General features: G+C 63.1%; 5 protein-coding genes across 8 annotated transcripts in view; 4 read left to right on the top strand and 1 right to left on the bottom strand.

Annotated features, from left to right (window-relative positions):
* The window catches only part of SIK3 (SIK family kinase 3), a 116,251-nt gene extending 110,884 nt beyond the window's left edge, over positions 1–5,367 (top strand). For all 3 annotated transcript variants that reach the window (XM_019480673.2, XM_019480672.2, XM_019480671.2), the window contains 4 exons: positions 1,212–1,375; positions 2,054–2,186; positions 2,691–2,861; positions 3,335–5,367. In XM_019480673.2, the coding sequence (XP_019336218.1) occupies positions 1,212–1,375; positions 2,054–2,186; positions 2,691–2,848 (455 nt within the window). In that variant the 3' untranslated portion in view covers positions 2,849–2,861; positions 3,335–5,367. The remainder of the gene's footprint in view (positions 1–1,211; positions 1,376–2,053; positions 2,187–2,690; positions 2,862–3,334) is intronic.
* A 1,477-nt stretch (positions 5,368–6,844) lies between these two features.
* Positions 6,845–8,625, top strand: APOA1 (apolipoprotein A1). Its single transcript, XM_019480661.2, has 4 exons — positions 6,845–6,929; positions 7,370–7,430; positions 7,646–7,799; positions 7,952–8,625. The coding sequence occupies exons 2-4, from the start codon at positions 7,388–7,390 to the stop codon at positions 8,532–8,534; spliced, it is 780 nt and encodes a 259-aa protein (XP_019336206.1). The 5' UTR covers positions 6,845–6,929; positions 7,370–7,387; the 3' UTR covers positions 8,535–8,625.
* A 704-nt stretch (positions 8,626–9,329) lies between these two features.
* On the bottom strand, positions 9,330–10,313 carry LOC109281453 (apolipoprotein C-III). Its single transcript, XM_019480663.2, has 4 exons — positions 10,209–10,313; positions 9,968–10,033; positions 9,750–9,870; positions 9,330–9,666 (listed from the first exon to the last, which is right to left on the bottom strand). Exons 2-4 carry the CDS (start codon positions 10,023–10,025, stop codon positions 9,582–9,584), a joined length of 264 nt encoding a protein of 87 aa, XP_019336208.1. The 5' UTR covers positions 10,026–10,033; positions 10,209–10,313; the 3' UTR covers positions 9,330–9,581.
* Positions 10,314–13,085: 2,772 nt separating this feature from the next.
* APOA4 (apolipoprotein A4) lies at positions 13,086–15,141 on the top strand. Its single transcript, XM_019480662.2, has 4 exons — positions 13,086–13,182; positions 13,445–13,537; positions 13,786–13,924; positions 14,085–15,141. Exons 2-4 carry the CDS (start codon positions 13,489–13,491, stop codon positions 15,004–15,006), a joined length of 1,110 nt encoding a protein of 369 aa, XP_019336207.1. The 5' UTR covers positions 13,086–13,182; positions 13,445–13,488; the 3' UTR covers positions 15,007–15,141.
* A 2,316-nt stretch (positions 15,142–17,457) lies between these two features.
* APOA5 (apolipoprotein A5) lies at positions 17,458–20,648 on the top strand. 2 transcript variants are annotated; one of them, XM_014608861.3, is made up of 4 exons: positions 17,458–17,884; positions 18,642–18,716; positions 19,292–19,403; positions 19,620–20,648. In XM_014608861.3, the coding sequence occupies exons 2-4, from the start codon at positions 18,668–18,670 to the stop codon at positions 20,554–20,556; spliced, it is 1,098 nt and encodes a 365-aa protein (XP_014464347.1). In that variant the 5' UTR covers positions 17,458–17,884; positions 18,642–18,667; the 3' UTR covers positions 20,557–20,648. The 2 variants fall into 2 exon arrangements, with proteins under 2 accessions (XP_014464347.1, XP_059575834.1); XM_059719851.1 differs by lacking the exons at positions 17,458–17,884; positions 18,642–18,716 and having other exon boundaries at positions 18,942–19,403.
* Positions 20,649–21,152: the final 504 nt, after the last annotated feature.

The raw sequence follows: 21,152 nt of genomic DNA, 5'->3' as shown, positions 1-21,152 counted from the left end.
CCCTGAGAGCCAGGGCGCTTTAGTGCAGAGGGCATCCGTGACTGCTCCATGCCACTGACACGTGGGAGTTGGGGTTCTCCGTCGGGGAAGGGCGGCTGCGTGCTAAGTCGAGCACCTCTCTTCCTTTGGCCTGGGGTACCGTGCATCCCCCAGGCAGCTGGGTCGTGTTCAATGTCCCAGGCTGCGCAGCTGCCGGAAAAGAGCGCCAGTCAGAGGCAGAGAGTTTCAAGGGGCAGGCTCATCCTTGGAGAAGTTGGGGGGTTGCCTGGCACAGGCAGACCTCCCCGAGCCCGCTCCTGGCCTGCACGTGTGGGGCCTGAGCTGCACCATGGACAGCTTGGTCCTGCTGCGTCTACGACTCCGTCTGGAGAACGGCCTTCCCAGGGCCCAGCAGCAGCTCTGCACGCGGGCTGCGTCCGGCATCCTTTCTGGCCTCTCGGAGGAAGCTTGCACCTGGGTGGTTTCACCTGCCGGGAAAGAGCAGAGCTGACTGCTGGAAGAGGGAGCATGTTGTGCGTGGCGGGTTAGTCAGCACCACGAGTCCGCGGTGACGCTGGGTCTGTGTGATAAGGAGGTGGCCTTTGCCCTCAGACACCGCAGAGCCCACACGGGCATGGCTGGACTTTGTCAGGCCAGGCCCTCCCCCGAAACTCCTACAAATATGTTTTCTTGACCTCTCGGTGCCATGGCTCCTTGCAGACTGGCCCCTCTGGCACTAATGGCTGGGAGAGGCATCCCTTTCCTGTGCTCTGCTCTGGAGCTAGTGAGGCTGTGAGCGGGGCTGGCAGCCCCAGACACTGGGGGCAGCGGGCCACGCTCTCCCGTGTAGACATGTTCCCTCCAAGCAGCGTGCTGAGAGGGCGGGTGCTTGCTTTTCTCCATGTTGTACCACATTCTGCTGTCCTGCATTGAGCGTTTGTCCCTGATGACAGGATCAGAGGCAGCAGTCGTAGGGTGGGCAGCAACCAGAGCAGCCTTTGTGTGGCTTATGGGGTAAGGGGAAGCGGAGCTCCCTCCTGAGCACCTGTCTGGGCTGGGAGCCTCATCCCACGCTGTCCCAGCAGGAGCGAGCAGCCAGCTGAGACCTCTCTTCCCCGGTCAGCGTGCATTGAGCTTGGGGTGGCCAGTGGAGCCCTCCCCACAGTCCCGGTACCCCGTGACCCCTGACTGTACCATGTGCCGCTAATCCCTTCTCTTGTCTGACTCCCAAGAATCCGTCGTAGGGAACTGCCTGGAGCGGAGCTCTCCTGCACAAGCCATGGAGATGCCCGATCACAACGGGTTGAGCTATTCTGCACGACCAGCCGCCTCTGAGCACCCCCGGCCCCGGACCCTGCAGAGACACCACACCATCCAGAACAGCGATGACGCCTACGTAGGTTTGAAGCAGTGGGCGGTTGCCAGGCCCTTGCCCACCCCCCCCCCATGGCACTGTCTGCAGCTGAGTGTGTTGTAGCCCACGACCAGGGCAGGCCCTCTCCTAGGCCTGGGGGGAGGTCCCCCCTCTGCCTGAGGGACCTCTCAGCCACATGTCCAGCCATGCCTGGGAAGGGTTCAAGGGAGATTTCCTCTCTGGTTGACCAGGTGTGGCCATTCAAGCGGTGCGGTTTCTGCAGGCCTCGCGTTCAGCCTGGAGATGCTTCTGTTACAGTCACTGGAGTGACATGGGGGCACAAACTGTGCAGGGGGCAGACAGCCTGGCCCCATGGGAGGGGAGCCCAGCATGGCTGCACCTCGGCCCCCAGGCGGGAGGGAGAGAGCTGCTGCAGCTGGGTCTGGGATGGGGCCGGCTGCGACTGGCGGGGGTGCTGGGAGGAAACATGGACTTGCCAGTCATGGACGTGTTGGGCCGGAAGGAGCCATGCACTGCCATCGCTCCCTGCACCAAGGCAGGGTCACGTGCAGCCTGGCTGGTCTGTGGGAGCCTCCAGGGAAGGAGATGGCCCCCCTCCCTTGGTAGCTTGCAATAGGCATTTGCAGTGCCCCTCTGATCCTGGTGGGCATTGGGGTGACTGCATGGGGGCCTCATTCCTCTCCTGCTGATCTCTCCCAGGTGCAGCTGGACAACTTGCCTGGAATGAGTTTGATGGCTGGGAAAGCACTAAGCTCGGCCCGGATGTCCGATGCGGTACTCAGCCAGTCGTCGCTCATGGGCAGCCAGCAGCTCCGCGACAGGGAGAGCGAGGGTAAGGACCTCCCTAGGCTGGGAGGGCATTGGGGGCTGTGGTCTGCTACAGCTGTTCAGACTGGTTGTCACTGAGGTCTGAGAGGACCGGGCCTGACCCCCTGCATTGAGCCTGCTTAAGTCTGTGCTGTAGCCCGTGCCGATGTAAAGGGTCCCAGCAATGCAGACCTCGCCACGTCCCAAGGTCTGCGGTCCCAGTAGCAAAGGGGCTGTGCTGTGACAAACTGGGCACCTAATCTGAATCTGTCCAGCCTCGTCATCCACCCACTGGACTGTTGTGGCGCCCACCCATGCCCCCATCACAGAGCAGCGTGGGAGCACCGGCTGCAGTACACGGAGCACAGCGTGACTCTGTGTACCTCGCCCCACGGTGCTGAGCCGGTGCAGTCCCGAGTTTGTGACGTGCACGACGAGGGGCACCCAGTCTGCCGGCTGCGCCCCGCAACCAGCGTTCCAGGCTCCCCGCTTTCCCCACCGACCCTGACATTGCTCTGTGCTCTTGCAGACTGCGGGGAAGGTTTGGAAGATGAAGAGCACCCAAATCTAGCTGATGGCAGCCAGCATTTAAACACCTCTTGTTATCCATCAACGTGCATCACAGACGTGCTGCTGAGCTACAAGCACCCCGAGGTGCCCTTCGGGATGGAGCAGGCTGGGGTGTAACACAGAGGAGGGAGTGAGTATCATCCTTGGTGTGTCTGGTTTTTCCCTATCCATGCAACTGCTCCAGAGCGCTCCCTCTTCTGCCTCCGCGAGCGACCACTTTGTAGGCTGGGGATGTCCTGAGTCTCCTCCTTGCGCCTCATTCAGCTGGGTTGGTCCCAGGCGCGGTGCCCAAAGCAGGGGTCGGTGCAAAGCTTGTCGGCCAGGCCTCCAGCTGACAGCAGCCCTCATCTGTGGCCCGTGACTTTCAGTAGCTGCTGGACGCGCTCTGGGGGGGAGCTGGGCACCAGACCGGCGAGAGCCGGGCCCTGCAGGCAGTACCGTGGGCAGCAGTCTCCGGTCGCTGCCGTGAGGTGCGGGGGCTGTGGCCCGTGCACAGCGGGCCTGAGCCAGCAGCGCAGGGCGGGAGCTGGGGGGCCACCAGGATGGTCTGACGGGCCACGCTGGGCACTGCTGTTAACGTGTCTCCGTCTCTCCCCGCCCCAGGTCTTGTGTACAGCTTTGAAATGAAAAGGTCCATTTTAAACCAACAGTATCTAGCAGCGTCGCGCCAAATCGCCATCGTATTTCTGCCCAACTGAAATATCGTGGCTCCCTTCCTCGCAGCCGGTCCGGTCCCTCCGTGTGTCCTCCCTTCGGTTTCTTTGATTTGCCATGTCTGCCTGTCACTCCAGCCGTCACGGAGAGCACCAGCGAGCTCCGCGCAGGGATCCCAGGAGCTGGAGCTTCGCGCTTGGTTCGGAGGGCTGCGAGGGGCGAGGCGCTCGTGGGCATGGAGCCGGGCCCTCCCTGCACCCGACTCTGCTTTCAGCCCCATCAGACGCCGCCTTTTCCCAGGAGTGAGGGGGGAGAGGCTGGGCCGGAGCCTGCCCCGAGGGAAAAGGGGCAGGGTGGCCTTTGGGAGCTGTGTCCGTCGGAGAGCAATAAGCGCAGCTCCCGAGCGCCGAGCCGCCGCTGCGTTGGTCCTTCCAGGTGTCCGGCAGATGCCGCGTTGTGCAGAAAGACCCGCGGGAGGCCGGCGGCCGGGGCAGCGCTCCACATGTGACTCCTTCGTCTCCAAAACGATAGCGGGGCCCGGAGCTGCCCTGCTGCAAGACTGGCGCCATCTCCCTCCCCGCAGCGCCAGCCTTCCCCGCGCGCTGAGCCGGGCGGGGGTCCGGCCCGCGGCCTCCCGGCAGGTGGAAGAACACCCAGCAGTGGTGCAATATGCTTTGTGTCTCCTTCGTTTGCTTTCGTTTCCTTTTTCTGTCCTCATGCTGAAAGGACCGTTTCTTTCCCCCCCTTTTTATACCTCTTCCTCTCGAGCCCACGTGCAGCCTTCCAGTTCTTTTCCGTTTAGCACAGAGAAGACAGGTCGTTTCTCTTTGCTCCATGAGCTTCTCTTCCTGATCACGTAGGATTTTTTTGGTAAATGTTGTTTTATTATTATTGTTGTTGTTGTTGCTGTTGTTAATAAAAAGGCAAAAGGAATTTGTTTGAGAGAAATTTTTAACTAGATTCTGTTCTATTTGAATTGTGACTTGCACCTTTTGTTCAAAGTATTTTATTCCCTTTCAACGACATTGTACTTGTGACTGGTTTTCCTCCCGTGGCGGACGTGGTGTTCTCCTGTAGACAGTTTCGGGCGTGCAGAGAGCTCTTCTTGGTCGTTCCCTTTCTTTCTTGGACCGATAGTAACCAAAGCCCCCTCCGGCAGCGGGGGGCACGGGGAGTATTGTGTGTCATTGTTGCCTTCGGACCTTTTACAAGCTACAGCTGAAAATTCCTGCGAGTGACGCTGGGGGGGGGGTGGGATTTTTGTTTGAGGAAAGTAAAAATCAATGCAGCCCTCCTGAATTTGCACAGAAGGAAGTGTGAGACCGGCGTGGCCAAGGGGAGCGGGCTGCGGTCGCCATCCTGCCCCGCGGGAGCCGTGAGGAGTGGACCCGCGCCCAGGAGAGGAGAGGCTGGCGCCCGTGGGGACCAGGCCTTCCGGGCATCATCCTGCCCCAGCCCGGTGCCACCGTCTCCGTCCGTGCACAGCTGTACAGTTGCGCTTCCTACTCCGGGGACACGTAGGGGGTGGGCAGGGGCCTGCCGGCGCCCAGCGGGGAGGTACCGAGAAACGCTGCGAGCCTTTTTGCCATCGCTCTGTACCTTTTGGTTTGTTCTCCTTTTGTTTACATGACACTGTATTTCTGGGAGAGCGGAGAGCGCCCCGCGGTGACCATCCAGCCGAGAAGCAGGGACTCGCCGAACCGTGCCATTTCGCAGTATCACACTTTTTTTATCATGGCTTTGTATTGTAGTGATCAATACGCGCAGTATATGTTGAATGTATATTAATATACTTTGCTATTATTTCTGTTTTTTGGAAATGTCAGAAGTATTTTTCTTCTTCATTTACGTTGGACTAAAACCGAACGGAACAGAACAGGCGTTTCAGTAAACCTTTAGTCCATTTTTTTGTGGGTCACTTGCAACTAGTAACTTAGTTGGACAGTGGGATCATGACAAATAAAACCATGATTATGATCTTACGTGGTCTCTTGTCTGCATTGCAGCGCAGCGCCCGCGGAGAGGGCTGTTTGGCCCTGCTAGCCTAAAGTTGGGCAGATTGGCCTGTATGGGGCTGCCGTGGCCTGCTTGCACTTGCCGCATGTCCCAGGCTGCTCTCTGCGCTTCATCTGAGCCCCCCAAACCTGGCGAGTGCCCCCCTTCTCTGCCATGCCCAGCAGAAAGCAAGCGCGGCATGCTGAGCACGGCACCACGCGAGCTCAGCGCCGCCAGGATGCTGCGAGCCAGGCGAAGCGCTGGAAGGCGCCGGCTGGGGAAGAAGCGGGGGCTTGGCAGGTCCCTTCTGCTCCCTCTTTGCAAAGAACAGACATCCCGTGCGAGACCAGGTCTCGTAGGCTGGGGCGCAGGGCCTCGGCCTCGGTGCCCGCAGAGGGCTGGCGCGTGGAGGCAGTTCACATTGTTGCCTTCTGCCCAAAGCTGGTACCTGCTTCTGGGGAAGGAGCCGTGCGGGCACGGGCAGCACTGCCGGGCACCGTCTCCCCGGCCTCTGCAGCCCCCAGGGGCAGCGGGTCCAGGGGATACCAGAGTGCCTGCTCCCACCGCTCCTCCTGGTTTCTCTCCCTCGCCTCCCTGCCCTGGGTTTGGAGCTGCTGCTGCTGTGGTCAGTGTGGCAGTGCCCTGAGCCACCCCAGCCCAGGCCTCCACCCACTCCTGGCCTGCCAGGCTTCCCTGTTCCCTGGCAGCGCCAAGCTGGGCAGCGCCTGTTGCCTGGGGCCTTCCCAGCGTCTCCTCCGTGACCGCCCGTCTTGGGGCAAAGCTCAGTGATGGAGATGATCCCGGGGGAGATGCCCAAGAGGTGGCCCCGGGCTCTGTCCTACTCGCTTCCAGATGAGCAGCGTTGGAGGGGGGCCGTTCCCTTGGCAGTGTCCTGCCCTGCAGCGCCCGGGCCGCTTCTTCCCTGGCCTGGGAGCCGCGGGCAGAGCGAAGGTGGACAAAGCGGCTGCTCCAGGCACCTGCTCATCCTCCGCTGGCTGGCTCGCAGCACCTGGCCCTGACCAGGACCCAAGCGGCGCTGTGGAAGGAGCGAGGCCTGGCAGCCGGGTGCTGCCAGCCTGGGGGGAGACTCGGCACGTGTTGGGAAGGAGCATGCAGCTGGCCATGGGGCGCCGCAGGGAGACCTGAGCACCGGGCAGGGCATGGCTGGGAGCCGTGGCCCAGAGCATAGCCTCGTGGTGTCGAATGCCCGAGGATGCAAACCCAGTCCCCGGCTCGCATTCAAGCCCGGGGCTGGCAGGAGAATCGGGGTCCCTCCGAGCACGGCCAGGCCAGGCCAGGCCAGGCCCCCTGCCCCGCTCCTGTTTGTTCCAGCTGTCCTGCCAGGTGCTGCTCCTTGGCCTGCCTGGCCCCGCGTGGAGGCAGCTCGATCCTTGAACTCTCCGTGCCACATCGTCGGGACTTGGGAGGGTTCCTTGGGCTGCGGCTCCGCTTATCTCGCCAAGCACTGCCCCCTGCACCATAAATAGCAGCCGGAGGAAGCAGGAGCCTCACAGAGCCGCCGGAGCAGCAACAGCAGCAGGAACAACTGGTGAGACCCCGACCCCATCCTTCCCTTGCGTCCACTCCGGCCGCGCTCCCCTTGGATCTTCAGCGCAGCCCCCACCGGTGCCAGGGCACGATCTCTGCCCCAGAGGCTCAGCCCATTGCTCACCTCTGCCCACGAGCGAGGGGAGACCCCAGGGCATCTGCACCCGAAGCTGCCTGCTCTCCTCACTCTTGCTGCGGGAGACGAAGGAGCTGCCTCCAGCCCACCCCGAGAATAAAATCAGCTGCAGAATCGGGATCGCCAGCAGCTCAGCAGGACCCTGGGGTGGGTGGGGGCATCACAGCTACTGGGGCACCTCCATCGGTGGAGGGGGCACCCCATCCGGGCATCTGCTCCCGACTCCCCTTGGCCCCGGCCGGGCTCCAGGCTGGCTGGAGCAGAGTCCTAGGTGCTCACCCAGGAAACCCTCTTGTCTTTCGCAGCCCGAGACACAGCCGAGGATGAGAGCGATTGTGGTGACCCTCGCCCTGGTGTTCCTCACAGGTGAGCCCCAACCCGGCGCGGGGCGGCCCCGGAGCACAGAGTCCTGGGCAGCCTGGGTGCGATACCGGGCAGGGCCGGCCCGTGGGGTCCTGCCCTCGGGCTTCGGGAGCCCCTGCAAGCCCAGGCTGGTGCGGGCAGGCATCCCCGCCTCGAGCGCTGCGGGGCAAGCTGCCGGGCATGTCCTGAGCCCTTTGCCTTCTCCCCCCACCCCGCAGGGACCCAGGCTCGGTACTTCTGGCAGCACGATGACCCCCAGACGCGCCTGGACCGCTTCAAGGACATGCTGAACGTCTACATGGAGACCATGAAAGCCAGTGGCAAGGAAGTCGTGGCCCAGTTCGATGCCTCGGCAGTGGGCAAGCAACTGGAGTAAGTGCCTGACCGCGGGGCCTGGGGGGGGCCTGGGGAGTTCAGTCGCACGCTGCTGGGAGCAGCCTCCTGAGCCCCGGGCCGTGGTGGCTTAGGTGGGCGCACGGGGGCATCCCCAGCAGCTCGTAACCTGGTGCCATCTTGCCCCCCAGCCTGAAAGTGGGCGACACCCTGGACTCTCTGAGCTCAACGATAGTGCAGATGAAGGAGGATCTGGCCCCCTACTACGAGGAGATGCGGGATGCGTGGGACAAGGAGACGGAGAGCTTGCAGAGCGAGGTGGCGCAGGACCTGGAGCAGGTGCGGCAGAAGTTCCAGACCGCCCTGGAGCAGTTCGCGCAGCAATGGGGGGCCGAGGTGGACCAGTACAGGGAGAAGCTGGTGCCCGTGGTGTCCAATGTGAAGGATCTGTCGAGGCAGAAGTTGGAGCTGCTGCAGCAGCAGCTGACGCCGCTGGCAGAGGAGGCGCAGGAGCGGATGCGTGGGCACGTGGACAAGCTGCGCAAGACCCTGGCGCCCTACAAGGAGGAGCTGACCCAGAAGATGCAGAAGCTGCGCGAGAGCCTCCCCTACACCTCCAACGTCCGGGACCAGGCCGTCCAGCACCTCAGCAACCTGCGCGAGAAGGTCACGCCCCTGGTGCAGGACCTCAGGGAGAGCATCAAGCCCTACACCGAGAGCATCAAAACCCACCTCTTGAACCTGTTCCAGGAGGCCCGCAAGACCCTGTCCTGAGCCCCGGGCCCGTGCCCTGCCTCTGGGGCCATCTGCTCCCACCCCAGGCAGTGCATCCTCTGGCTTTGTCCAATAAACCTGCTTTAAGTTATCAGTGTTTTCGGTGCGTCTCTGCGGGGCAGGTGGGGGGTTGTGTGTGGCCAGAGGGGTGGAGGGGCGCAGCACTGGGCTCTGTGCCTGTGTCGGAGCCAGGGGATGGAGCGGGGGGGTTGCTGCACCGCGTCCGTGCCCGGCTGCGCCCGCGCTGCCTGGGACCTGCTTCCTGCAGCCGGCGCGGCTGAGGGACCCTGAGACCCCTGCCTGGCTCCTCTCCCCTCGCAGCTGCAGAGCGGGGCCTGTCTGGTGCCTGGCTCAGCTCAGCTCAGCTCTGCTGCGACGCCAGGACCCGCTGCCCCGGCTGCCAGGGGTGTCCCGAGCCCCGGGCCCCCATCACCTCCCGGGCAGCATGAGGTGGGGGTGGGGAGGGCAGCCTGGTGCAGTGGGGGTGATGCCCCCCATGCGGGGGGGCTCCAAAGTGGGGCTTTGAGGGAGGGGCTGTGCTGGGTGCCAGGCATGACAGTGTCGAGTCCGGGAGCTGGATTGGGCCGTGCACGGGTCGCAGGGCAGCCGGAGCGGGGCCCCCGGTCAGCACGCACTCAGCATCCCGGCCCATCGCCTCCTGTGTCCTCGTGTGCACTGCACCTAGCACACGCAGACGCACGTGCACGTACTCATGCACACCCATGCACACAGACGTGTGCACACGCATGCACAAATACACACACACACACACACACACACACACACACACAAGGCTGCAGCAAAATGGTGCCACGGCACCTCCTTTTATTGCAAGAAGTGACAAAGGTCGAGCTCTTGCTTTACTCAGAGCTGAAAACACCCCCCCTCCCCCCCTTCCCTCCCCCCCTTGGCTGATCCCAGCTTTCCTGGCCCGTGGGAGTCGCATGCACAGCTGCCCCGATGGAGGCCGAGCCGCGGGGCAGGCAGCGAGGCGGGCGCAGGGCTCCGTGCCCTCGGCCCCCGGTGGCACGCTGGACCCGGGGCTCCCTAGCCGGCCTGTGACGGCGTGAACGTCCTCTTCAGCTCCTCCAAGTATCTCTGGAAGGCATCCAGATGCTCTGACGCCCACTGCCTGGAGAGGGGAGGCCGAGAGGGGCGTGAGGGGGTGCGAGGGGCAGGTGCCCGCGGCACAGCCGCGCCCGGCCCCCGACGCACCTGCCCTGCTGCGCCAGCCCGCTCATGTCAAACGAGGCAAGGGTGTCCTTGATTTTCTGAGTCACCTGCTGCATGTAGTTCTCCTTGGCCAGGTCCGTGTCCTCCGACTCCTCCTGCGCCTCTGCAAGCACAGGCCCGGTGCGGTGAGGGGTGCCCTGCCCTGCCCTGCCCTGCCCTGCCCGGGGGCTGCCCGTGGCCCTCCCAGCCCCAGCTCTTACGTGCAAGGGTGGCGAGGAGTGCCACGGCGAGGAGAGCGAGCACGACCGGGGCTCTCATGGTGCAGGCTGGGGAGACAGCACAGCGGGGTGAGGGCCCAGGGCCCGCCCCAGCCACTTGCCCCATCTGCACCCACCCGGGACCCTTGGATGGGGCGTTTGCAAACAGACCAGCTGCCCGCAGCCTCCCACCCCCACGCAGATGGGCAGCGGCAGGTCCACCCCCGCGGCCGCCTGGCCGTACCTGCTGTCGTGGCTGTCTCGGCTCCGCTCCCTGGTCCTGGTCCCAGCCTGGCCGGTTATATACCCCACTGGGATGCAGCTGGCCGGGCGCTGGGGCGAAGGTCAGGCACTGGCTCGGCCGGCCGGTGGCCTTCCCGGCTCGCGTCGGTGGCACCAGATTTGCTGGGGAGCGGGGCGTCAGCGGGGAGTTGAGAAATCCCCTGCGACCCGGGGCCAAGGCTGTTGGTGGGCTGATCCTGGCGCGCTGCCTTCTGCCCCGCTGTGCCCTGCTCGGACGGCGCCTGCCACTTGCCCTCATCCCTGCGTCGCCATGTGCTGCGAGCAGGGCGCTGAGCCTGTGCCGGGGGGGCAAACGGGCACAGGCTTTGCCGGGGTCAGGCGCGAGGGGTAGGGCCAGGTGCGTGTGGGGCTCTGCTGGGGTCCCGGGGGCAGATCCCTCTGCCACGTGCATTTGCAGTGCTCAGGACCTGAGCTGCCAACAGCCCCCGAGGCAAAAGTGGACCCCCGGGCTGGGGCAGCGGTGGCAGAGCACTGCCCATGGGACTGGGGCCCGGGTCCCACGCGCTTGCAGCACCCCTTGCTGGCTGAGCTGCAGCGTGCAGTGCCTGGCACCTTGTGGGCGGTGGCTCTGGGACAAGGGGAACAATATGGGCACTGCTGACCCCTCCTGGGTGCAGCTGTCTGCTGCGTGGGGCAAAGGGGGCTGCGTCCGGCCCGCCGGGCACAAGAAAGGCCTGAACTCCCCCAAGCCGAGGTGCCGGAGCGGGAGGCTTTGAGGAACACGGGTCCCCATTGGCACGTGCCTGCGGGCCCCGGTTGCATAACGCAGGGTTCGGTCCTTGGACCGATACTCTTTAATGTCTTCATCAGCGACTTGGACGAGGGAGTGAAGTGTACTCTGTCCAAGTTTGCAGATGACACAAAGCTATGGGGAGAAGTGGACACACCGGAGGGCAGGGAACAGCTGCAAGCAGACCTGGATAGGTTGGACAAGTGGGCAGAAAACAACAGGATGCAGTTCAACAAGGAGAAATGCAAAGTGCTGCACCTAGGGAGGAAAAATGTCCAGCACACCTACAGCCTAGGGAATGACCTGCTGGGTGGCACGGAGGTGGAAAGGGATCTCGGAGTCCTAGTGGACTCCAAGATGAACATGAGCCGGCAGTGTGACGAAGCCATCAGAAAAGCCAATGGCACTTTATCGTGCATCAGCAGATGCATGACGAATAGGTCCAGGGAGGTGATACTTCCCCTCTATCAGGCGCTGGTCAGACCGCAGTTGGAGTACTGCGTGCAATTCTGGGCGCCGCACTTCAAGAGGGATGCGGATAACCTGGAGAGGGTCCAGAGAAGGGCAACTCGTATGGTCAAGGGCCTGCAGACCAAGCCCTACGAGGAGAGACTAGAGAAACTGGACCTTTTCAGCCTCCGCAAGAGAAGGTTGAGAGGCGACCTTGTGGTTGCCTATAAGTTCATCACGGGGGCACAGAAGGGAATTGGTGAGTATTTATTCACCAAGGCGCCCCCGGGGGTTACAAGAAACAATGACCACAAGCTAGCAGAGAGCAGGTTTAGACTGGACATTAGGAAGAACTTCTTCACGGTTCGAGTGGCCAAGGTCTGGAACGGGCTCCCAAGGGAGGTGGTGCTCTCCCCTACCCTGGGGGTCTTCAAGAGGAGGTTACATGAGCATCTAGCTGGGGTCATCTAGACCCAGCACTCTTTCCTGCTTATGCAGGGGGTCGGACTCGATGATCTATTGAGGTCCCTTCCGACCCTAACATCTATGAATCTATGAGCGCAGCCCTGTTTGCCCCGGCCCTGGGGAGCTCCCGTCTGACACACAACCAAGCTACACAAACATGCCTCCCCGGCCGGGCGCAACACCGGGGCAGCCCATGCCCAACCCGCTCACCCTCCCAGCAGCACACGGTGCTGCGCCTCCAGCCGGGCCAGGCATGAGGCTGGCGTGGGCACCTTTCCCCGGGCGCTCCGGCCATGGGCGTTGCTGTTGGCCATTGAACGTGGGTGGTGTGGGCTCTGCCCCGTGGGTGACGCCGTGGCTGGGCACTGCCTTCACTCCTGGGGTGTGGGCCTGGAGGGGGCTGGCTCGGCCTGCTGGATCCGGCTGCTGGACAGGCTCCAAGCAAGGGCCCAGATGGGCTTCCTGCCCTGCACAGCACAGGTCTGGGGCGTTAGGGACAGATCCTGCCACGGCCAGTGCCCCGGACCTTGGCTGGGAATCGTGGCTCCCACCGGGGTGCAGGGCCGTGGCACAGCTGGCCCCAATAGCCCTGCATTGGCCTGCTTCGGCCCCTGTGTCCCAACGTGCCTGGCAGAGAGGGCATCGTTATCCTGCCCATGTTACAGGATGGGGAAACCGAGGCACGTGGACCGGAGAAGTGCCACGCTCTAGAAATCAATGCTGGAGACAGGGGAGGAACCCAGGAGTCCCGGGCAGGCCCAGCCAGACCCGTGCCCCTGCTCCAGGGCTGCGGGGAGTATCCGGCAGCCATGCTGCTCCCCTCGGCCAGCACGACGCGCGGCGGGGCTGTCTGCCCATCTGCGGTGCTGTCCTGCCTCCCGTGTGGGCCGGGCAGCCCAGGCCCCTTCTGCCCCCTGGGCTTGGCAGGTCACTCGTGCCCAGCCCCTGGCTCTGGCGTTGGGGTGCAGAGGCAAGGCGCCCCGCAGCCCCCCAGCTCTGCCCGCCCTGTCCCATGCAGTCTCTGCCACAGCCCAGCTGACTCGAGCCCCGTCTCCCTCCCTGCCTCCCTCCCGCCCGCCCGCCCGCCCGCCGGCCCGTGCTATCTCCGCCATCGCTCTCGGGCAGATAACGACGCCCTCGTGCACGTCAGGCACTTCCACGTCGCGTCCCTGCTAAAGTCCAAGCCCTGCGTGGAGTCCAGCGTGGCTGCTCTCGGGGCATAAATACCAGGCGGCTGGGCACAGCGGGCAGCCCACAAGCAGCAGCGCAGGTAAGGGGCTGGGAGCGCGGCAGACGGCTCTGCTGGCAGCGCGCCCCTGATCGATGGTGCCTGGGCTGCAGGCCATGGGGCCGCTGCCAGGACAAGGGTGGCTGGGGGTCTGCCCAGGGCTGGTGCTGGTGCAATGGGCTTGGCCGTGCCCAGGGCATGGTGGGGAGCTCCCGTGGGTGGAAATGATGCCGTGATGCGGGAGGGCGGCGGGGGCAACTTGGCTGCATGGAGACTGACCGGCGCGCTCATCTCCTCCATGCAGGACTCCTCCCTTCTCCAACGACCCGCGCACTGCAGCTGCTCAGGATGTCTCTGAAGACCCTCGCCCTCGCCCTGGCGCTCCTTGCCGTTGCTGGTGAGTGAGGGTGCCCCGCTCAGCCGCCCCGTCCCCAGCTCTGTAGGGCCCCGCGGGGCTCGGGCACAGCCTCCGTGGGGACTTGGCGCCGGCCTCTGATGGGTGCTGGAGCCAGAGGCAGGGAGGCCAGGCTCTGCGTGGCAGGGGGTGGCATGCAGCACCTGCCGTGATGCCTGTGGGGGACATGGCTGCATGGGAGGTGGGGGAGGCAGGGGCCCCAGCGCTCAGCATCCTCGTGCCCTCCGCAGGCAGCCACGCAGAGCTGGACACGGAGCTGGACGCGCAGCAGGTGGCCAACATAGTCTGGAGCTACTTCACCGACATGAGGAGCAGCGCGCAGGACACGATGGACCAGATCCAGGAGTCCAAGCTCAGCAAGCAAATCAAGTGAGTACAGGCGATGGACCCTGCCGGGGCCGGGGCTGGGGGGCAGACAACAGACCTCTGCTTTCCCCTGGGGCAGGAGGGCTCACGCCGGGCCCCGGGGGCTGCGGGTGTCGGGGGTCGGAGGAGCCGCATGACGACCGTGCCCGCTCTCCGCCCGCAGCACCCTCCTGCAGGACAAATTCGCGAACGTGCAGACCTACATGGCCGACCTGCAGCAGAAGCTGATCCCCTTCACCGCCGAGCTGCAGGCCCGGATGAGCCAGGACTCGGAGAAGCTGAAGGAGCAGATCCGCCAGGAGCTGGAGGAGCTGCGGGCCAAGCTGTCGCCCTACGCCGACGACGTGCACCAGCAGATCACCCGCAACATCCAGGAGATGCAGAAGAAGCTGGCGCCCTACGCCGAGCAGCTGCGCGGCCACATGGACCAGAACGCGGAGCAGCTGCGCCAGAGCCTGGCCCCCTACGCCCAGAAGCTGCAGGACCAGCTGCAGGACAACGCGGGCAACCTCCAAGCTGCCCTGGCCCCCTACGCCGACCAGCTGCAGGAGCAGATCAACAGCAACGTGGAGGGCATGAAGGACCGGCTGGCCTCTGTGACCGAAGATCTCAAGGTTAAGGTGGACGAGAGCATGGCCGAGCTGCAGAAGAGCCTGGCCCCCTATGCCCAGGACGCGCAGGACAAGCTGGCCCGCCAGGTCGAGAGCCTCTCCTTCCAGATGAAGAAGGCGGTGGAGGAGCTGCAGGCCCAGCTGGCCCATGGCACGGAGGAGCTGCGGGGCCAGCTGAGCCCCTACACCGAGGAGCTGCAGGGCAACGGCAAGAGGCTGCGCCAGACGCTGGAGGGCCTGGGCGAGCGCATGGACCGCATCATCGACGACTTCCGCCAGCACATCGCGCCCCACGGGGAGGCCTTCAACCAGAAGCTGGTGCAGAAGCTGGAGGAGCTGCGGCAGAAGCTGGGGTCCGACACGAGCAGCGTAGAGGACCACCTCGCCTTCCTGGAGAGGGATCTGCGCCAGCAGCTCTCCTCCTTCCTCAGCAGCCTCAAGCAGATCGAGAGCTCGCCCCAGGATGAGCAATGAGGGGCGTCCATGCGGCCCCGCAGCAGCCCCGTGGGGAGAGGGAGCTGCCCGCCTGCCTGTCCTCGCTGCACTTCGTTCCTGCCCAAACGCTGCGCCCACTGCAGCTGCAGAAATAAAACCACCACAGCAACGTAACGTGCCGTCTCCGTCTCGTCTCTCAGCCCGGTTGGGAGACAAGTCCCCATCCCGCACGGGGTCCCCGGGGCTGCGGGGGGATGGAGTGGGCTGGCGCAGGGGGGTGAGCAAGGTTGCCCGGGGTCTGCCTGTCCTCTTTCCCCCACCTTTTGAGGGCACAAGGGGACGAGGCTGTGCTGGGGGGAGCCGTGGGTCAGGCCGTCACTGGGATGGGAGGGCAGCGGTCTCCCGAGCAGTCGCTCTACTCCGTGGGGAAGGCTGCGAGGTCTGGCCCCGGCCCCTGCTGCAGGATCTGACCCCCCCAGGGGCATTTAAATCCGTGGGGATTTAAAAGCAGCAGCCTCCCCCCAGGCACTGCTGGGAGATCTCCGAGCCCCGACAGCCACAGGCCTGCCCTGGGTGTAGAGCCGTGCCGCTCCGTGAAGTCCACGCGGATCTGCCACCTTGCATCAGCTGAGCCTTGGCCCAAGGGTCTTGGACATGCCTCGGCAGGGCAGAGCTCAGTCCAGGGCCCCGGGGGGCTGCAAAGGTCCCTGGCAGGTGTGAGCTGGGGACCTGCCCAGGGAGGTGGAGGACACTCCTGCCACATCTGCTCCCCTTCTCTCAGGGGGCAGCTTTGGGGGCACAGCCGAGCGCTGGTTCTCGGTGAGGCCCTTGGAGCAAACGGCCCCGGCGCTCTGCTCAGGAGATGGATAGGGCACCATCGCCCCAGGCTGGCACACCGGCTGCAGCTCCTCTGCAAGCCATGCCTCGTCCTGAGCTGGCTTGGGTTTGTACATGTGAGCCATGCTCAGGTGCGTGCTGCGCTGGTGCATGCTCCCATGTCCCTCTGCCCCCTGGCCGGGCAGCTCAGCTGGATGCACGGGCTGGGGAGCTGCCCTGCTAGGCCTAGCCAGGGCTGCTCCCATCCTACGGGTGCAGCATGACCCGGGCCGTCCAGGTCTCCTCCCGCCAGCCCGATTCACGTGGGAATGAAGCGCTGTGGGCGAGCGGCAGGCTGGGCGCGAGTGCCACGGTGACCAGACACCAGTGGGAAGCAAAGGGGCTCTCATGACCCTGCGCGGGAGCAGATCTGAGCAGGGGGAGCGCGCTTTCCACTGCAGGGCAGTGCAGACCAGACAGAGGCGGTCAGGGGTCAGGCAGGGAAGCAAACAGGACGTGAGCATCCTTGCCCTCTGCAACCCGGTGTTTGCCTGGCTCGGGGGCAGGAGCTGGACTCTGGCCTTGGAGGAGGGCTGCTGATGGCTTGGCGCTTCACCCAGCCCATCCACCCATCTGGACTTTGCCAGAGATGTGGACTGTCACCCGCTGCTGATCCGCACACAAACAGCCCTTATCGCCAGGAACAGGCCGAAACACAGCATGCTGTGCCATGCCACGCAGTGCCACGGGCTTCCAGGAAAGGCGCTGGGGATGTGGGTGGGATGCCAGCTGCCTGCGGGTCCATTCCTGGGACAAGGGGACGCCAACCCTGGGTTGTTGCTGTGCTTGCTCCCCTCAACACGGGGCTTCTCCCAAGTCAGATTCAGCCCCCGGCCTGTGAGCAGCCCCCTACAACGCCGCAGGTGCCCTCAGCCCCCAGCATAGACACAACCGCCCTCCCCACCCCACAGCAAGCCCGGGCAGCTCTGCCCTAATGCATTGGCACCCTCTGTGCCTCTGAGCAGCCCTGAGTTTTGTTGCCAGCCCACAGCTTGGCTCATGTCACGTCCCCTGGGTCTGCATCTGCGTCTGACTCTGGCAGGTGTCTTCCCGCTCCGTCTGCCTGGGGCGGGAGCCGGGCAGTGAGCCCGCAGTTCCAGCACTGGGGTCCCGTGCACCCCTCTGAAATGGCCCAAGCGCGGGAAACACTGTAGGTTCTTGCTTTGCTGCCGCGTGCCATGGCCAGCTCATCCCCTGGAAATGAATGTTATAACAAGCAAGGCCGCCCCCACACCCCACTTGCACAGCAACTGGTGCAGCGAGGCTGGGTCTTGCCTGGGGCACGGAGGTGATAAAATCCTAATAACCTCAACCCCCCACGGCTGGAGGGGAACATCACTGAAGAGGCCATAGCCAGTCCTAAAGACCTGCCTTTCCCTGCCTCCTCTCCCCCGGGCATGCAGAGGGTCTCTCCCGGGGCTTTGCACGGGACAACAGCTCCCCACCCGTTACGGGGCTGGCGAACACCCGTCCGAGCTCTGTCAACAGAGCGTGCTGTTTATTCTGCTGCACGAGACCGGGGAGCAAAGGTCGGCCCCGAGTCCTGCGTCACCCGCTGGCAGAGCAAACAGCGAAGCCTCTGTTATTGCCGTCGAGCAAACCCCTTATCCGCCGAGCCGAGCGGGGTCAAGACCTGCACCAGGCTACCAGCCCTGCCTGTCTGAGCGCGCCGGTATTTTTAGCTCGCTCGCGCAGAGGATGCTCGGGGGCCACAGGAGCACGGCTCCTGCTCCGGACAAAGGGTTAAGTTTGTGGGCTGCAAGAGATGGGAGCGATTGGATGGGCAAGGTGGACCTGAACCAGCCTGGGCGCTGGGCAGGGCCGGGGAGGTAAGTGAACGGGCTGCACCTGGGCACCCACGTCATCCTGAGCGAACCTCCACGTTGTATTTACATGGTGTGAGGTCCAAACTGACTGGCTCTGCAGCGTGCGTGGGAGAGCCGATGACCTGAGCGCCTCTGCCTTCGGCTGATGCGGCGCATATAAAGCGGGCAGCGCGCCGGGGCTGCAGCACAGAGGAGCAGCGGGGAACAGGAGCCAGGTAAGGTGCGGGAGGTGCCGCACTGTTGTTCTGCAGCGGCTCCAGGGGGGCCAAAGCAGAGGACTGTGAGCAGGACTCATGAGTTCAGGTCCCCACTCTGGGAAGGTGGCCTTGGGGCTCTGGGATGGCGCTGCAGTCTCAGGGAGCAAAGGGTCCCAGCAAAGGACCCTTTCTCCAACACCCTCTTGGTCACATCTCCTCTGTGAGCCTTGGCCTCTAGCTCCCAGAGGGCATAACTGGGCTCCCCACCCCAGTCTGTGCAGCGCTGACTTGCCACGCTGCGCTACTTGGATGGCAAAGCGCTTTGAGAGCCCTGGACGAACGTGCCTCTGCAGGGCAAAGTGCTTGTGTCTGTGTTTCCCTGGGAGCGTGAACCCGCAGTGCCGGCTCCCAAAGGAGTTTGGTAACGGGCCTGAATCAGGGCTCCTGAGTGCCTCACAGGGTACGGGAAGTGGGTTTCCCCAGGGAGCTCCTGCCCGCTCTCCCAGGCTGCTCTCAGGGGAATCTCCTTGCAAGCAGAGCTGAACACCCCCGATAATTTTAAACGGCTGACTGTACGGCCCTCGGAGGCTGCCAGGTGCGTGTCCAAGTCCAGGCTGCCCAGGCAATCTCAGCCCACACCTGAAACAGATCTGGGCAGAAAGAGGGATCTAATTCAGGAGCTGAAAACAACCCTGAGCCCTCCCCTGTGAGTCCAGAAAGTGGAGGTGAGGTCTGGGCCGTGGCCGGACCTGCACTAACTCTCCTCTCCTTGCAGTGTCCCCAGCGGTGACCAGACGGACCATGTCTCTGGACGCTGCACTCCTGCTTGTGGTCTTGGCCAGCTTGTCAGGTGGGTGCTCTTCTTTGTAAATGCTGTGTGGAGGCTAACTGCATCGCTCTGGACAGGCCAGGGCGCGAGGAGGCAGCTTGGTGAGAGGGGCTGTTGGGTTGCGAGGTGAGGTGACCCCGCTCCTCCCCACCTGGGGCAGTTTCCAGTGATGTGGCCCTGTCTCTGCTCGTTTGCAAATCTGCATCACCTGAGACACAGTTGCTCTGAGCTCATTGCTGCGCTTCAACCTGTTGCTCCTCTGTTTCTGGAGCTGGGCCCTGGCTGTTACTGCTCCCCGGATCCCTTGGTTAATGCCACCCACCCCCAGAGGAACGTTGTGCTGGGATGGATCAGCAGAGATGTTAAGCCCCCGGAGCCCATCCTGAGAAGCTCCCTCAGAGCCCTCAGGGGAAAATGCCATATTGACAGTGGCAGACTGAGTGCCGTCGGCCCAAAAGTAGGTCCTAGCGTTGGGATTTTTTCCAGGGAGATGTCCCCCATGCCTTTGTTCGGCCTCCCCGCGTCCTGCTGGGCAGCCCAGTTTACCAGGGCTCCTCCCAGGCTGCTCTGTGAATGCTCTTGTTCCACCCCTGCAGCTTCTCAGGCCGAACTGGCGGGGAACGGGCCCTGGGATTACCACAGCCAGCTCACGCGTGACAAGGACAGCATGGAGCACGCCCAGAGCACGAAGCTGGGCAGAGACACCAAGTGAGTACACTGTTTTTTGGGGGGGTTAAATACATCACAGGCACCAACCTGCCACAGCCCACTCGCTTCCAAGCAGACGGATTTATTTGGGAGAGGTGCATAAGACCCCAAGAGCTCAGTACATGCCGGCATCCAGCCCCTTCTACAGCCAAGTGACAGAGGGACAAGATAAAATCAGGGATCTGACCTTTAGTGTGTCTGTTTTTTCCCGTACAGAAACCTGAAGGGAAGTATCCAGGAAAGGGGCAGCTACATGGGAAATTTCCTTGAGAAACTGGCTCCATTCAGTGCAGGACTCCAGCCCCGGCTCTATCAAGACTCCGACGGGCTGCGAAGGCTCATCAGGAAGGAGCTGGAAGGCCTGAGGATGAAACTGTCTCCTTACATGGACGATGTGCACCAGAGGATAGGCAAGAACCTGGAGAGGCTTCGTTTTCAGCTGCAGCCATTGACGGCAGAGCTCCTGGACCAGGTGTCGCTGAAAGCCGGGGAGCTTCGCCAGCACCTCACCCCCAGTCAAGACACGAAGGCACAGCTCCAGGAGGGCATGGACGAGGTTCAGAGGTTCATCGCCCAGTATGCCAATAAAATAGCTTTCCATACCGATCAAGTGAAGGAAATCTTCCATCCGTTCGCGGACAAGCTCGTCGCTGAGATCCACCGCAACGTGGAAGAGCTGCACAGGAACGTGGTGCCTCACACCACAGCCAGCCCAGAGAAAGTGGATCAGTACATCCAGGAGCTCTCCGAGAAGCTGACCCAGAATGCCAGGGGTCTCCACCAGAAGATCCAAAGGAACCTCAATCACCTCAAAGAGCAGCTGAGTCTTTACCCCGGCGACCTGAGAGAGCACTTTACTAGCTCGCCCGTAGACCCTCGCTGGCTGGCAGAGCCGTACGTGGAGGGCCTGGCCCGGGAAGTGCGGATGAGAGTCGAAGAGTTCAGAAGGGACACGTTCCTCCAGATAGAAGACTTCACCAGGACCATTGCCCGGGAGACAGAAGACGTGAAGTTCAAGTTGTCTTCACCCTCTCCGTCCGCAGAGGAGTTTCAGGACAGCTCGGCACCTATTGAGGACTTGCATGTCCGGCTCGACAGCCTGTGGAAGGATATTTCCCAGAGCTTACATGAGAAGAGCAGTGACTTTGAGTGAAACCTGGTGTATCGGTGTGTGCACGAGTGTGTGTCCATGCACACGCGTGCTTTAACCATGGCGGGATAAAATAAAAATCATAACTGACTGCACTGCACTGGGCTCCCATAGCAGTGATTTAGACAGCTGTACCAATCGTAGGCCACCCTTGCCGCTCCCCACACCACGGAAGTACAGATTTCTCTCTAGTTGCCAAGCTAGTCAGGCAAGCCATGACTTTATCTGACCGTGCGATTTTGCTGGAACGATCCCACAAATCTTTGGTGTTGTGGTCCTCCAGAAAGCACGTAGCGTGCCTCTCTGGGAAGCAGGCAGAAGTTAGTAATGACCTCATCTAGAATGATCTGTACCTACGCACGATATATTTGTATGTAGACGGTTAGCTAGACGGTCCAGTTCTGTAACCCTGACTCACCCGCGCGTCGCCAACTCGGTGTTAATCTATTCTGGAACGGCAGCGTGCCCGCGGCGCGCGACACGAAGGTGCCCGTGTGCTTGCACGTAGATTCATAGACGTGAGGGTGGGAAGGGACCTCAGTAGGCCATCGAGTCTGACACCGCCCTGGGCAGGGACGAGCGCCGGGGTCAGACGACCC

The sequence above is a fragment of the Alligator mississippiensis genome, chromosome 16, assembly GCF_030867095.1.
Source record: "Alligator mississippiensis isolate rAllMis1 chromosome 16, rAllMis1, whole genome shotgun sequence".
NCBI classification, from domain to species: domain Eukaryota; kingdom Metazoa; phylum Chordata; order Crocodylia; family Alligatoridae; genus Alligator; species Alligator mississippiensis.
This window is presented reverse-complemented; position numbering and strand designations above follow the sequence as displayed.

Coding starts and splice junctions, on each gene's coding strand:
- LOC109281453 (XM_019480663.2), bottom strand. CDS start 10,025: ATGAGAGCCCCGGTCGTGCTCGCTCTCCTCGCCGTGGCACTCCTCGCC. Junction 9,871..9,967: donor ACTCCTCGCCACCCTTGCAC/GTAAGAGCTGGG, acceptor CTGTGCTTGCAG/AGGCGCAGGAGGAGTCGGAG. Junction 9,667..9,749: donor GGGCTGGCGCAGCAGGGCAG/GTGCGTCGGGGG, acceptor TCCCCTCTCCAG/GCAGTGGGCGTCAGAGCATC.
- APOA4 (XM_019480662.2), top strand. CDS start 13,489: ATGTCTCTGAAGACCCTCGCCCTCGCCCTGGCGCTCCTTGCCGTTGCT. Junction 13,538..13,785: donor GGCGCTCCTTGCCGTTGCTG/GTGAGTGAGGGT, acceptor TGCCCTCCGCAG/GCAGCCACGCAGAGCTGGAC. Junction 13,925..14,084: donor AAGCTCAGCAAGCAAATCAA/GTGAGTACAGGC, acceptor CTCCGCCCGCAG/CACCCTCCTGCAGGACAAAT.
- APOA5 (XM_059719851.1), top strand. CDS start 19,186: ATGTCCCCCATGCCTTTGTTCGGCCTCCCCGCGTCCTGCTGGGCAGCC. Junction 19,404..19,619: donor AAGCTGGGCAGAGACACCAA/GTGAGTACACTG, acceptor TTTCCCGTACAG/AAACCTGAAGGGAAGTATCC.
- APOA1 (XM_019480661.2), top strand. CDS start 7,388: ATGAGAGCGATTGTGGTGACCCTCGCCCTGGTGTTCCTCACAG. Junction 7,431..7,645: donor CGCCCTGGTGTTCCTCACAG/GTGAGCCCCAAC, acceptor CCCACCCCGCAG/GGACCCAGGCTCGGTACTTC. Junction 7,800..7,951: donor GCAGTGGGCAAGCAACTGGA/GTAAGTGCCTGA, acceptor CTTGCCCCCCAG/CCTGAAAGTGGGCGACACCC.